This window comes from Culex pipiens, chromosome 3, assembly GCF_016801865.2.
Source record: "Culex pipiens pallens isolate TS chromosome 3, TS_CPP_V2, whole genome shotgun sequence".
Classification (NCBI taxonomy): domain Eukaryota; kingdom Metazoa; phylum Arthropoda; class Insecta; order Diptera; family Culicidae; genus Culex; species Culex pipiens.
This window is the reverse complement of record NC_068939.1, coordinates 70,818,271-70,834,233: the sequence shown is the minus strand read 5'-3', so window position 1 is coordinate 70,834,233 and position 15,963 is coordinate 70,818,271. Positions and strand designations below refer to the sequence as shown.

Sequence of the window (15,963 nt, the reverse complement as noted above, 5' to 3'; positions counted from 1 at the left end):
TCACGAATCCGAGGTCCGTTTTTTGATATCGGAGGGGCGGTACGAACCCTTTCACTTTTGAACATGCGAAAAAAGAAGTGTTTTTCAATAATTTGCAGCCTGAAATGGTGATGAGATAGAAATTTGGTGTCAAAGGGACTTTTATGAAAAATTAGACGCCCGATTTGATGGCGTGCTCAAAATTCCAAAAAAACGTATTTTTCATCGAAAAAAACACTAAAAAACTTTTTTTCGTAAAATCGCGATAACTCGTGATGTTTATAAGCAAACCCCTTATGTCTATATATCAAATTTTTGCCTTTCTTACTAAAGAAAGGTATAGGTTTTACTTTAAGCCAGGACGTCATTTCCATCTTCGTAAATATGTCGATTCAGCATGAATTTTAATCGGAAAAATCGTCAAAAAATCACACTGCATCGATTTACCTTGACAGAACTCGTCTATCTCCAACCCTCGAATTTTGAGAAAATAAATTCCGTGGAGGTCGAGTGATGTTCGTATGTGGTAACATTTTGCAAAATTTTGTGTCGCGCCGTTCTCAGCTCCCATATATCCGATTTCGATTCTTCTAAATGCAGATGAAAGCTAGTGTGCTGAACCTGGGCGAGTTGCCGCGCAAATTTCGAAATATCCATCTGTTTTCGGATGCGGCCAGACTTTTCAACAAAATACACAGTTTTCAAATGAAAATATGGTCAAATTTTTTCATTTTATATCTTTTATTTATCTCAAAAATTGCATTTTTCGAGCCCTACAACCTCCCAATTTTTCATCCAGATTCATAATATGGTTCTGGAGTTAGAGCCGTTTGATTGACCTACCATAAGAAAAAGCTTGAGCTTCGAATACTGGCGCGAGAATGCTGGCGCATATATTTGCTGGCTCGACTTATACTCGTTTGTAGTAGCTTGTCTACCGATGTTTCCTACAACATGTAAGATATCGTAGCTTTTCGGTTTCTTTTGCCCTGTTTGTTTTTGCATAACTGTCCAATGTTTATTTAAAAACTTTTGTGACATAGGACATTCATCCGGCTACAATCTATTTGTTTTCCGTGTGCTCCGAAAATCGCCTAAAAGTAGACTTAATTTTTTCGTGATTTCGTAAGTTTATTTAACAGGGTTCATTGGATTCCAATAGGAGCTTTCTAAGCTTTTCATCGTTTATATCGTTTTCAAAGTTTTCAATGCTGGCGACGCCAATGGCTTTCTACCTAAGGTACTCGTGATTGAGTGTGTAGTGGTGCGGTTGTAAAAATAGCTATCTCTGACTCTGTCACATTCATAGAAGCTGAATGGCTATCTTCCCTGCACCGTGCGGCACACGCGGTTCACTTATATCTCGGTTTTTCTTTGCGCCTACCGCGGTGTGCGTTGTCACTGGCGCATGTGAAGCTTGCTATGCTCGCGTTTGTCATAAACGCTTGTTTGAATAAGAATATGTACGATTAAAAATATTCTTTTGGTGAAAATGGCGTTTTTTGTTTCTTTTGGAAATCATATCATTTATAATACTTTGCTTTCATCATAAGACTTTCTTCTTCTTCTAAACAATGTCAATGTTATGAATTGAAAGAAGATCTACCATCGTTATATTCTTTAGTAAGAAAGGCTCTATCTCACCCCAGGTGGGATTAAATCGGGTTTTTGTAATTGTCTGCTCTACAACTTTGTAGAACATTGTTACATTATAAAAAATAACCCTGTAAAGTTAGAAAGAACACGAAATTTTAAAATGAAAAATTTTGTTCTAAATGAAAAAATGACCCTTCTGGGACAATGTAGATTCGAAAAGTACATTAAATTTCCCATAAAATGACATGTTCCAAAATTTTTTACAGTCGAGTAACGGAAAATGGGAGAATTTTCAAAACTTTTTTAGTGTTTTTTTCGATGAAAAATACGTTTTTTCGGAATTCTGAGTACGCCATCAAATCGGACGTCTAATTTTACATAAAAGTCCCTTTGACACCAAATTTCTATCTCATCACCGTTTCAGGCTGCAAATTATTGAAAAACACCTCTTTTTTCGCATGTTCAAAAATGGAAGGGGTCGTACCGCCCCTCCGTCACGAGATATCAAAAAACGGACCTCGGATTCGTGATCAGGGACAAAAGTTACCCCTTAGGACAAAGTTTCACGCAAATCGAAGAGGGGTCGGGGCAACTGCTGTGTGAGTTGGCGGAGAATTACCCAGGTACATCTTTCGATTTGATTATCGACTTTTAAAAGTACTCCAACGAAATCACCCCTTTCTTGAATTGCTTGGCCACAGATTTCTGGTTCACGCAAAGCACGATGAACAATGAAGTCGAGCCTTAAAAATAAGGATCAACGTTGTCCTAAAATCCGTAAACGGTAAAAAGAAACAGCCTTTTTCACCTGCTGAGATGTAATTTCACCGTGGCCAAACCCTTTCAATTTGATGTTTACGAACAAACTTCCGGGGCCTTTTAAGGAGCAACTCGAATGCATTCTCTATTTACGTTCGCTTTGTTTGCCAAGAATCCTGCCTTTTCTTCTTAGTATATTGCACCGCCAGCAGCTATAAAGCTATTTTTCATTCCGTATTTCCAAATGGAGCAATAAACAGGTCCGAAAGTCACCCGGTGAAAGAGGCCATCAAATACCCGGTTCAGGGAGGAAAAAACCCTGGCTTTCAAAGAAGACCGGAAAGGGTTCCGGAAAATTGCCACATATAAATCCTGCCCGGGTGCGTTTGCTTAACCCTCTACTGCCCAATTTTTTTTTCGAAAATATTTATTTTTCCCGTGTTCAGGAGGTCATTTTGAGCAACTTTTGTTCTACGAAAAACTTTACTTCTCTTGTTTTATGTTTTTCTTGTTTTATTTTTAGTATTTTAATTTGCATTTATCTTGTTTAGTTTATGTTTGTTTTTGGTAGTATTTGGCCTATTCTACCACCTAATATAATTACATTTTGCCTATCTAATTTTTTCACGTTTTTACAGTCACGTTTTCAATTTTTTGCATATTTTTCACATTTTCTGCTGTAGAAGTGCACCATCATCATTTAAATTGCAGAAAAATGCGTAGAGGCATAGTCTGGGACACTACAAAAATTACTGCATACTTCTTTTTACTGAAAACATAGGAAATGTTAGTAAAAAACACAGCCAAAGTTGACCCCTAAAAAATGACATTTTTAAAAACATAGTGACTTTGACAAAAACAAAATCAAACTTCCAACCCTGAATTTTTCTAAAATTTTAAGAGTTCTACTTTCCAATGCTTTTTACAGATCAAAAATCGGTTGAAAATTTGATTTTTGGCGATTTTTTAGATCGAAGCCCGTCTAAAGGCGGGGTTAGGTTGTAGAGGGTTAAAATTGGCCTTAGTGTTTTTTTGCTTAGGAATGAATAAGACAAGTTTTCCTTGTCGGTTTGTTATCAACACACATGGTGTACGACATTCTTCGGACGAAACTTAATTGAAAACTTTTGTCACACTCGAGCTACGAGGAAAATACACAAACACACATTTTCACATCTCAATGCATTCTTGTTTTATATAAGAGCTCTGAACTGTTTATACATACGATTTCAAGCAGAAAACTAGTTATGAAAGCTTTTCGAAGAGAGATATAATTGGCATAACAAAAACCAATTGTGCTGAATTTACCCAGTTTATATTTTCGAGCTAGGCGCTTCCGTTTCTCGTAGATTTGAATCGACGGAATACAGTCCAAATCTTTCTCCCAGCTAACCTTGAATTTACAAATTGTAAGTTAAATACTTGAATCCATAGCGTGAAACTTATCAAAAGTTGTTTTTAATTGTAAAAATAAAGATTTGAAAAGCCTGTTTACAAAAATGTCCAATGGATCTATTTTCGTACTAAAATTTCGTTGCTGTCAACAACACATCTGTATTGCTACGCTCTGCGAGCATGTGTGCGTGAGCACACTCAGGTCACTTTGATGATGCTGGAAGCTATTGGTGTATGTGTGCTTTCCAATCCAATAGCGACCGGCAGCGAAATTATGGCAAAGTCGTTATAGAATGGCTGAAAACCTGGTGACCAAATTCCGAGGTCATTGGGCATAGCCGGTATTGAGATTTTGCTAGCAGGTATTGAACACTTACCTCGGTCGGCTTCCGTCTGCAGCGGACCCACGTTGCCGAAGAAGCGCTTGTCCAGAATCTGCAGCAGCTGGAGCGCCGTCGAGTGCACCTCGACCCGCGGGCAGCCCGTCATCAGCAGCGTCACGTTGATAACGGACGTGTAGTGGTCGCACGGGTACTCGCTGGAAGAAAAAGAAGAAGAGGATTGAAACCCAATTGCTTTGACATTTGGAGGCAAAATCCATAAATGACGTTACGGTTTTTATAAAGTTTATCGATTTGGACCAAATAGAACAAAATCTTTGTCGCAGAATTCCTCTTATACAAAAAAAAAAACAGATGAAAAAAGTTGGTTATACATAATTGTGGAATACTGTCCAAATCTTTCTCCCAGCTAACCTTGAATTTACAAATTGTAAGTTAAATACTTGAATCCATAGCGTTAAACTTATCAAAAGTTGTTTTTAATTGTAAAAATAAATATTTGAAAAGCCTGTTTACAAAAATGTCCAATGGATCTATTTTCGTACTAAAATTTCGTTGCCTTGAAGATCCCCAATGAAAGCGAACGTAAAAAGAAACACGCTCGGGACATTAAAAAAAAAGCAGAGACAATCTTATTTCCACGAAATTAAACGAATTTTTGTCATGTTTACCTTTCGGCAAAAAGGGAAACCGGGTTCCCAAAATCGACAGAAATTGGAACGGATTGACATGTCCAAGAAAGCATCATCATTCGTGTTACCCTTACGATGACAGCGGAATTTTGCACAGCAAGAAAAGGATTGGTATAACCGAAGGCTATCCCTCTCTGGGCTTCTTTTTAAGCGTTATCAAATTGAAATTTGTTCAAACCTTCCGATGAAGATAGGTTTGCCGTCATTGTTAAATATTTATCAAAAGATAATATGAGAATTTGGAAGATGAACGTCCCACAGCCAAAAGGACCGTTGTCATTACTGCTGCGTCACCCAATCCGGTGACCTGTGACAAAGTCTGCACATAAATAATAAAACTACAGTGTGACACAAATTGTGTTGAATGGAAAACAAGTATGATTTAATATTTGCAATTTGTATAATTATTGCCTCCGGTTCAACAAGTTGGCTTTTAATTGCAAACAGCTAAAATTTTACGTGGGCCGAGTAGAAAAGGCAAATTCCCCCACCAATCATCGGGACAATAATGCGGCAAATATGTAATTTATTGATTAATTGTAATTAGCACCTGCAACACCACCTGCAAACAAAGTGAGGTACTGTCAAAAAGGGTGTCATTGAGTCCAATTACTCAATCTGATCGCAAGACCCACTGTCACCCCTGCTGACGGTTCTTTCTGCGAACTTTAACGCATAATTCTAATTCCGCAGGACAACAATTTAACTTCTAATGGTTAACTTCATGGGCTATGATTCAGACGAAGCAATAGAAGTTATGATTTGAATAAATCCAATTTGCAGGTTTCATGAGCAAAAATTTAAATTTTACAACGAAAACTGCTCGTTCCAAATACACAAACTAACGTGATCAGAATAGATTGTTTGTTTACACTTGTGCTTCGGCCAGTTGTCATTGTAACACCACCAAATGCCCCGGGATGAGATAAACTAAATCAGCACAAGCCATGTTTGATACAAACTATACTTTCACATAATTTCATTGCCGGCTAGCGCCGTTTGGATTGATATAGACACATACACAAACAAAAAGTTTTTTTTTGTTTTTCTTTTATATTTTGTTAATAATTCTCAATGTTCTTGGAGCAGCCTTGGCTGAATGGTTACGGTGTTTGTTTTGTAAGCAAATGGTCCTGGGTTCGATTCCCATCTGTTCCTAACGGTCAAGGAAATAGAAGAGCAATTCTCTACCAAAACCCGAAATGGATTTTATTTGTATTTTTTGATTTGGCTCAAACTTTGTGGGGGCCTTCCCTATGACCAAATAAGCTATTTTGTGTGATTGGTTCATCCATACAAGTCTCCATACAATTTTGGCTGCTGTCCATACAAAAATGGTATGTAAATATTCAAACAGCTGTAACTTTTGAGTGAATTTTCTGATTTGGTGTCTTGGGCAAAGTTGTAGGTATTATTGAGGACTTTTGAGAAAAAAATAGGTACACGGAAAAAAAAATTGCAGATTTTTTAATCAACTTTTTTTTTCACTAAAACTCAATTTCCCAAAATACGTATTTTTTTATTTTCGAGATTTTTTGATATGTTTTAGGGGACAAAAATCCGCAACTTTTGAGCCATAGAGAAACATGGTCAAAAAATCTGCCGCCGAGTTATGATTATTTGAAAAAATAGTGATTTTTGGAAAAAAACGAAGTTTCATGCAAAAACAAGTTTGACATTATTTTTTTATGCAAAATTGAATTTGCAATCGAAAAGTACTTTACAGATTTTTTGATAAAGGGCTCCGTTTTCAAAATATAGCCACCGAAAGTTTGATTTTAGTGAAATATTTGCAGTTTTTCAATTTTTAAAAATAGTGACCATGAGTGACCATTTCTAAAAATATTTTTTTTGAAAAGTTCAGAAAATTTGCTATAAAATTGTATATGATACATTGAAGATTGGACCTCGGGTTGCTGAGATATTTGATTTGATTGTTTGCTTAACTGAAGTAAAAAAAAACAATTGTAAAATTTTCTGACGTTTTGATTTTAACATAAATATTAACAATTTCTCAAACAAAAAATCTAATAAAAAAAAATTCATAAATTCATTCAAGCTGTCAATATTTATTTCTTTACAATGCCAACTAATTGTGAAGTTTTATTGGGATTTTTCATCCTGAAAAAAATAAATTGAATTCAACAAGCACAATATACAACCAAAAAAATTCATCATTTTTATTTATAAATGTAATTCAATAATACTAGCAAATAATAATTTACTGTAAAACATTTGGTGGAATTTCGAAAAATCCGTTCAAGTTTATAATTTCTTAAGTTGTTAAGGAAAAGAATGCAATGAAAACTGTGTGTGTTTGTTTTTAGATGACTTTTATTAATGAAAATCCTTGCGAAAAAAATGCAAACTATTTTTGCCTGAAAACTGATAAATTTAAGTATTTCGATGCCTCTGTGTTCCCTTATGCTAACTAGATAGGAAAACCGGCAAGCTTAGTAGAAGAGTGCACAGAGGCTTCGATATGTTCGTTCATAAGTAATGTGTCAAACATTCTCCAGCGACAAAAACGAAACTTTTTGGCAGATAGTTCGAACATTTTAATTATTTATTCGTTTTTTTAATTTTTCCGCTGGATTAACCCTCTACTGCCAATTTTTTTTCGATTTTTTTTTATTTTTCCCGAGTTCAGGAGGTCATTTTGAGCAACTTTTGTTCTACGAAAAACTTTACTTCTCTTGTTTTATGTTTTTCTTGATTAATTTTTAGTATGTTAATTTGCATATCTTGTTTATTTTATCTTTGTTTTTAATAGTATTTGGCCTATTCTACCACCTCCTATCATTACATTTTGCCTATCTAATTTTTTCATGATTTTACAGTCCCTTTTTTTCTATTTTTTGCTTGTTTTTAACATTTTTTGCTTCAAAATGGCACCATTATCATTTAAGTTGTAAAAAAAATAGTCTGGTACACTAAAAAAATACTGCATACTGCTTTTTACTTAAAATATCGGAAATGTTAGTAAAAACACAGCCAAAGTTGACCCCTAAAAAAAATGACATTTTTAAAAACATTGGCAAAGTCACGTAAAACAAGTAAAACTTCCAACCCATAAATTTTCTAAAATTTTAAGAGTTTTTCTATCCAACGCTTTTTAAAGATCAAAAATTGGCTAAAAAATGGAATTTTGGCGATTCTTTAAATCGAAGCCCGTCTAAAGGCGGGGTTGGGTTGTAGAGGGTTAACAATGACAAACCCCCCTAGCAAATGAAGCCGTTGTACTTGCTTGTACTTGCGACCTGTTGAAAGCATTCCTGAGAAATTAAAACATAAAAAATACCTGCACCAAATGTACACCCACAATTCAGAGTCGAGAAAATCGTTCACTCAAAATTCAATGAGGGCTCAGTGCCAAAATCGAAATAATAATGCCACCAAAACAAATGTGTTTATTCGTTAATTGAAACAATAAATCTCCAACAAGTGTCATACATCGACTTCTGACCACTACGTGGTCACCAAGCTGCGGTGGCCGAGGCAGTTAAGTCATAGGGACGTGGCGTTACATCGTGCTGCCACCTGGTTTTTTTAAGCGCAAGAGTGGAAAAGTGCTGAGTCATCGTCTAAAAATAGACGGCGTCCTATCTCGCCCAGCAAATTGAAGTCGATAAAGTAGTCGGTTTCGATGAGAAAAAGTGGAAAACGTGGTCTAAAAATAGCGACGCCATCCCCCTATTGGGTTTGTCTGTCAAAGGACTCTGGTTCGATTCCCGTAGTTGACACTTTGTTTTTTTTTTGTAAATAAACCTCGAGGGAATAATTCTCTCGCCCATTTCGAGCTGTGTTCTCTGTGTCCGTAAATGGTATCACTATTCTCGCGACTCGAGACCATTATTCGAAAGATTAAAAAAAAACTTAAATTAATGTAAAAACTTTTCGGGAATTTGAAAGTCAAAATATGGTGGCCACCCTGGTTTCTCTAGAGTTGTGGTTTGGTTGAGCGTTTTAGCAGAAAGCATTACTGTGAATACAAAGAGACGAGTTGTTCCTTTTATTTCCGCTATAGATTTTAATACCTTCTTTAGATATTTAAATATATAGCGGAATTAAAAGGAACAACTCGTCTCTTTGTATTATGTAGAGTTTTATTTTTTTTAATTCATATAAACATAGGGAATCCCATAGAGAAACTCAGTGTAACTATTTCTTTAAAATAAAATACCAGCAAAAATAAAACAAAAAATCAATTTGCAAAAATGTAGACAATTACTCAAGATTACCTAAAAAAATCAAATTTAAAAAATAACTATTTAAAAAAAATATTCAACTGTAAATGCTCATCACGAAAATGTCAAACAGGCAGCAAGTAATCCATCCGTAATTTAACTTCCATCGCATCATTCCAGACTCCTCATCAAGCTGGAAAATGAAACTATTTCCACCCCTCGTACTGATGATGCATTTCCCAATGTTTAAAACTGCTCACATCTGTGCTTGGGGCCACCTTCTCGGTCACAAAGAAATCAAACCTTATCAATTTCAGCATTTTACGAGCATCGTGTGTCGATTTATGGCGGAAGGGCCACCACCTCTAAGCTTGATCGGGTGACCCCCAACAACCGGTGTAGCAGTGAGTTTGGGGAGGCTTTATACTCGAATTGTTTTTATGTCTTTTTGCCTTCCGGTTCTTTGGGTCGTGATCCGAGCGAGTCGTGAAAAGTCAGTCGTGAAATTCCCCTGGAGCGGCAAATAAAGGCGCAATCTTGCCCGGGAAAGTATTGAATCTGGTTTTGGAAAAGTTTTAACTTATAAGCCAGGGAACTTTTGCTTGGAATAGAAATTAAATGAGTGAAGAATTGTTTTCATATTTAAACGTTCATAAAGATGGTTGTAAATAATTTGGCCAAACTTTTTTATCTGCCCAACTTTGCCGCATTCAACGGAAAGTAATAAGCCTCACACATAAAACGATTACCGCGCAAATTGAGGCAATACAACTTCAACGACATCCTCAATAGCGACGACGAAATAAAGCATAAAAAAAGAAATCTATCCCAGTCCCAAATTGGGGGTACTTGAAAGAGGAGGACCTACCGTGCACTAAAGATGACGGCCAGCGCGAGAAAGCAAGCGTCCGCTTCACGTGGGCACGCCGTGTAACACCGATCGATAACCCACTCCAGCAGCTGGCCAATGTCGGGGTTGGACTCGAGCAGCAGCACTACGGTTTCCTTGGCGAGGTCGTAAATCTGGCGAGAGAGAAGGTAAAAAGATGTAAGAAAGTTTGTCATTATTTTGTGGTTGTTTTTGTACGCGATCACGGATTTGCCACATAAATCATTGCAGCTGTGGTCCAGACCCATCCTAAAACTAATCCAATCGAAGGCATTGAAAAATCCGGGGGTGATGTGCAAACGATGGTACAAGCAGAAAGGAAAACTCATCTTTAAACTGTAATTAGCTGGTTGGTTGGTGGGAAACACGGAACTCGTTTGTTCTTGTGTTTATTTATTTGCCCAAAACTTTGTCGGGAGCTCCACAATGGTCAAAATTTTGGTAGCTTTCCATAGAAATATGTTTTCCAAATATTTCAAAATCAGAACCTCGTCTAATCTAATCTAATCTAATCTAACCCTAGCGGAGCCATTCTTTCGAGGGCATCCTGGAAAATGCCTTAGGTTGATTAACGCCTAGCATCCTCTTGTCATTATTAACAATTGCAGTGCCCTAATGCAATAAATTGCTTTGAAACATCACAAACGTTATAACGGCCAGGCCAACTGCGTAAAGTTAACCGCAAAGATGATTCGTTGAAATGGATTGGGTATGAGCACGAATGTTCAAACAACAATACAATTCTGAATCTACAGGGGAGGAAGAAACGTGGGGATCCCCCGCTCACGTTCCTGTTTGTTTAAGCATTAAATCGTTGGGAGCCACCATGCTAAGAAGTTTTGGTGCTCCGGTACCCTCTAGGGATGGGACATTGTATTTCCACAAATGACCTGGACACTATTTGCCGTGGTTATAGCGCCACAACTCGCTCTAATATTTCAAAATCAGAACCTCGTGAAAAAGAAACAAATCAATTTGGTGCTTTAAGCAAGTTGGCAGATAATGATGAGGATAAGATAACACTTTAAAAACATCTAGTTTTTTGAATATATTCTAAAAAATACTCAATATTATTTATTGATAAGTCATAAAAAAACTTATCATGCTTTTCATTTCTATTTCTGTCCTTTTCGACATACTGAGCAATTCTCTTAAAATAAATAACTTTTTACTACAAAAATGTTTAAAATGCTCCCTAAAAAAATTAGAGCAGCATTTATTTTTAATGGACAAATGCTTAAGATTGTTCATCTACACGTCCTTCAAGTGCCCTATACTTAAAACAAATGAAATATTGTTTCAATTTGAAAAAAAAAACAAAAATTAGTGTCGGAGGTCAATGTGGCTATTACGGATTTTTGAAAACTCACCCGAGAAATGACTTACGGATCAATCCAAAATTTTCGCGTAACATTTGCGACATAAGCTAACCGAAAGCTACAGAAATGTTTAGTAGCAATTTTGATGCTCACGACCACACACACACACGCACTCAAAAAGCTTTTTAATTTTTTGCCTGCATGCAATACATATTGAAACACATAGTTGGCATTAAGTGCCAACATTAATATCATTAAATTAAATCTAAATTATGTAATTCAAAAGACATACTAAAATTTTATTGCAAAAAAAAATGATTTCAAGAGAACAACAAGTTTTTTGCCATATTGGTCATGTGTAACATCATAACCTCTACAATTTTCCTTTTTATATTTTGAAAATTTAATAGTTGTTAAGAATAGCATTGCAAAGAATCCAAATTGAGACAATTGAAATTTGCTAAGTGTTTTATTTTAAATCTGAAAATAAAAAGAATTGGAAAAATATTTAGCTACATAGAAAAAATAATTTTGAATGTACTAGACACGTAAAAAAATCAATCACATGTAAACTCAGTTGATGAGATTAGACGTAAACGGTTGAATCACACGTAAAATTATGTTTTTACGCATAATTTGTTGCAAATTTACATCAAATTGCATTGCATTGCAATGTTTAATGACGTGCAAAAGTGTTACATCATAAATGATGTAACATTCGGAAATATTTTTTTGTTTGTAGATATCTGCCCATATACGCATAGTTGTCCCATGTCATATTTGGACGATTTTGACTTTTTTTACATTTTTAAGATTAGTTTGTCATATACTGCCGTTCTACGCATAATTTTCCCATGTTCAAAAAAGTGCAAGAAAATTTAAAATGTTATTCATTGCAATGCTCTTTTCTTTCTCGACAACAAATAAGTCCAATTTTCAAAGCCTACGTAGAAATCTTTTGTTGTACCTCTAATTCACCCTTCAACGGTAAATTTTATCAGAAATAATAATGTACTCTACTTTTCCATAGCAAATTTGATTCTACATTTAAAATAAATAAAAAACAAATACATTGAATTCAATTCAGTTTAACAGTAGTTTTGTCGATGCAGTACAGAGTTTTGGGGGATCCTTTCAGATGTGTTTTAGGCATTTATCTCAATGGATGCAAATAAAGTTTGTTGTAAAAGGAAGCAGACAACAGGAAAACAACTCACAAAAAAACCTGTTGAAGCAATTACATTTTTACCATATTTTGAAAAAAAAAATTTGTTTAATACAGTCAAGACTCGATTACACTGACTTACAAAAAATTTCTAAAATGACTGCGCATGACCAACTCGAGTGGAAAAATGACATTTAGGGTCCCCAGAAACCCGTGCACTTTGAATTTTTCAAAAATATTCAGAAAGGGCCGAATTGTTTGTATGGTGAATTAGGGCGGTTCGTCGCTCTTGCATACAATTAACAAAATTGCATGCAATATGCACTAAATAAATGTTTTTTGAAAAATTCAAAGTACACGTGTTTCTGGAGACCCTAAACTTCATGCTTCCCCTCGATTTGAGCCTGCGCAGAAAATTTGTTGGCTAGTGTTATCCGAAATTCTATTATCCGAAGTTCGATTCTCCAAAGTCTTGTATGGGACTTCGGATAACCCATTATCCGAATATTCGCTGTATTCAATCTCCGTTTAAACAAAAAATCACTAAAACATATAACAAACTAAGGGTTTTGTGAATTTCCCTTTGATGAAAAAAAGTAATAAAAATAGGTTATTTTAAAGACTTTTTTAACCTATTGCTTTGCGGAAGACACCAAATCTATGAGAAAATCAGGTATTTTAATTTCTTTCTAAAATTGAATAACATTATGGGTTTGCTTACACAGCAAGAAAAAGTTTAAATTTGGCATGTTTAAAATTTGGTAGATTGAGTAATATTACCGAATAAATGTGAACCTGATGAATATTCACCAGAAACTGTGAAAATTCATCATTTTCTGATGTAAGATTACACATTTTTTTTACAAAAAATCTGTCACCGTTTCCTGATGAATATTACCATCTTTTTTTTCTGTATACAAAAATCACCCTTTTTACAATCTTGCGAACTTTATCCAAAATCGTTTTGTAAGCATAACTTTTGAAGTACTAAACTAAACTTTATAATTTTCAATAGCGACTTATGGGACCCCAAGACGGATCGAATGAGTCCAAACCGGACCAAATCGGTGCAGCCAGTTCCGAAATATGCGAGAAAAACATTTTTTGATCAAAATTTGCACACACAGACATTAGCTCAGATTTTGGTCCTGAGTAAATAGGTGGGTCTAGGATGTGTAATTAAGAAGTTCATTTTCCAAGTGATTTTGAAGCCTTTACTCAGTAAGATGAGGAATTAAAAAACTTGCCATTTTCCATTATTTAACTATCAAAAATCTACCCATGTCTATTTTATGGAAAATTTTGTGTACTTTTCAAATCAGCAATAATCCTAAATGATATATTTATTTTTATTTCATTCAGAACAAAACTCTAAAGGGTTACTTTTAGAGTGTACAAATCTTCTACAAACTTGTAGAGAAGACAAAAGCAAAAAAAACAATGTGATGCATATTAGAGTGGTCCAAAACTGGGATTCCTCGGGGCCCTGGAAAATAATCCAAACTATATGGTGTCTTCGAGATATATATAATGAAGGTTCTACATCTGAGAAATGGTAAGAATCGAATACTTATGGCGCCCTCCTCAGGTTAAAAAAGTAAAGCAGTTGCTTTTCTCCATACATTTTTGCGATTTCTTCCATACAAACTTCAAGCGATTATAGGGAGGGGTTCCCATGGTCAGAATATGCACAAATCTAGAGTTTTTTTAAGGAACTATAAGCTCAATAGCCTCTATGAAACTCGTTGTCAAAAAAATTCCGAAATTTTAATGAATTCCAACTGACTAAAAATCCAGAAATATCATCATTTTTGAAGCCTTTCAACCCGTTGTCCCACCACCATCAAATAAGCTTTCGTTTATCTTTGTAAATAGAAAATACTGTTTAGCTTTTTGTCTTTAAAATCTACCTGTACACCTCCTAACGAGAAACGTGTAAACAAGAAATTCCCGTCATTGCTCTCCATTAACTCTGGTGATCTTCACCTATAGACACGACCGAGCGACCACACCGTCGTGGAAACTAATTGACTTACCTTCTCGTCCTTGGCTGCCATCAGCAGGTCCAGCCAGTTGTAGATGGCCCCGTCCTCGGCCAGATGGCTCGGATTGAAGCACGGTCCGCAGCAAAGCAGCGCAGACGTTGCCTGTCGGTCGGAAAAAGTGAGAGAGCGGGAAAAAACAGAAATAAGAATTTTCACTAGAAAAGTAATTACCCCTGAGTTGTTCGAAATGCCGTGGCGGTCTTGAGGGCGATAAAAATAATAATAATTATCCGGTTTTGCTGGGCCACCCCACCCTCACGCCTGACTTAAGGCTGCCCGGGGGTAATACCAATAAATAGAGAAATCTTACGAGCTAGGGAGGGGAATTATTAATAACGTTTTTAAAGATGCTTTGCTCGGAACGTTCAAGGTTTACCAATTTGCTTCAAATGGTCACAGCACAATTAAACTTAGCAAAACTTGATCTTTTAAAGAAATAAGCGGATATGCCCAACATGATTATTAGGGTGGGTACGTTTTTCAAAAAGTTCTCGGATCGAGTTTTAGTATGGTTCCCCTTGTAGGGCATGCCCATAGGGACTTTCATGCCAAATATCAGCTCATTTGGTTGTAAACTGGCTGCGCGCATCAGGGTTAAAGTTTACATGGGAATTACTATGGGAAATTGGAACTTTTTGTTCAAACGCTCCTCCTACAGGTCTGGGAAAACCACGCGCCAACTTCTGGTATGGTCAGGCCTATGGGGAATGGTCTGGAGAACACTTTTCCCGAAGAAAGCATATGGATTCGTTGTCCCTAGACCTGGCGCATCGGCAAACAATACGATGTCTCCGGAATCAACGGTTTTCCTTGAAAAAGCATCAAATTTTCCTTAGCATGCTATGAAAGCTCGATGAACACCGCGACGCCAAACGTCAGGCAGCTACCACGTGGTTGAAATATTTGCAAAAAAAAAATACAAATTTGCTATGCAAAGATTCTGAATTCGACTAAATAATATCAGGATTACTCGAAATGATCATTTTCTAGTTAAAAGAAGGTTTGCAATTAAATATTCCAGCCGTTTTTCACCCACGTGGTAGCTGCCTGACGTATGGCGTCGCGGTGTTCATCGAGCTTTCATAGCATGCTAAGGAAAATTTGATGCTTTTTCAAGGAAAACCGTTGATTCCGGAGACATCGGATTGTTTGCCGATGCGCCAGGTCTAGGGACAACGAATCCATATGCTCTCTTCGGGAAAAGTGTTCTCCAGACCATTCCCCATAGGCCTGACCATACCAGAAGTTGGCGCGTGATTTTCCCAGACCTGTAGGAGCGTTTGAACAAAAAGTTTCAATTTCCCATAGTAATTCCCATGTAAACTTTAACCCTGATGCGCGCAGCCAGTTTACAACCAAATGAGCTGATATTTGGCATGAAAGTCCCTATGGGCATGCCCTACAAGGGGAACCATACTAAAACTCGATCCGAGAACTTTTTGAAAAACGTACCCACCCTAATGATTATCATATAATTAATATGCAAAAGACTATTCTATATTGCAAGGATTAACACCTTTTCAAAGAAACACGATGTAATGAATTTACGCTTTGCATAATTAAGGCGTATAACTTTCTTGGAACAGCTCACCTTAA

The 15,963-nt window shown here is 36.2% G+C and overlaps 1 protein-coding gene across 6 annotated transcripts in view; it reads right to left on the bottom strand.

Annotated features, from left to right (window-relative positions):
- LOC120419991 (protein furry) overlaps nucleotides 1-15,963 on the bottom strand; it is a 189,543-nt gene that overhangs the window by 111,114 nt on the left and 62,466 nt on the right. For all 6 annotated transcript variants that reach the window (XM_039582873.2, XM_039582875.2, XM_039582877.2 and 3 more), the window contains 3 exons: nucleotides 14,359-14,469; nucleotides 9,818-9,972; nucleotides 4,107-4,267 (listed from right to left, as the gene is read on the bottom strand). In XM_039582873.2, the coding sequence (XP_039438807.1) occupies nucleotides 4,107-4,267; nucleotides 9,818-9,972; nucleotides 14,359-14,469 (427 nt within the window). The remainder of the gene's footprint in view (nucleotides 1-4,106; nucleotides 4,268-9,817; nucleotides 9,973-14,358; nucleotides 14,470-15,963) is intronic.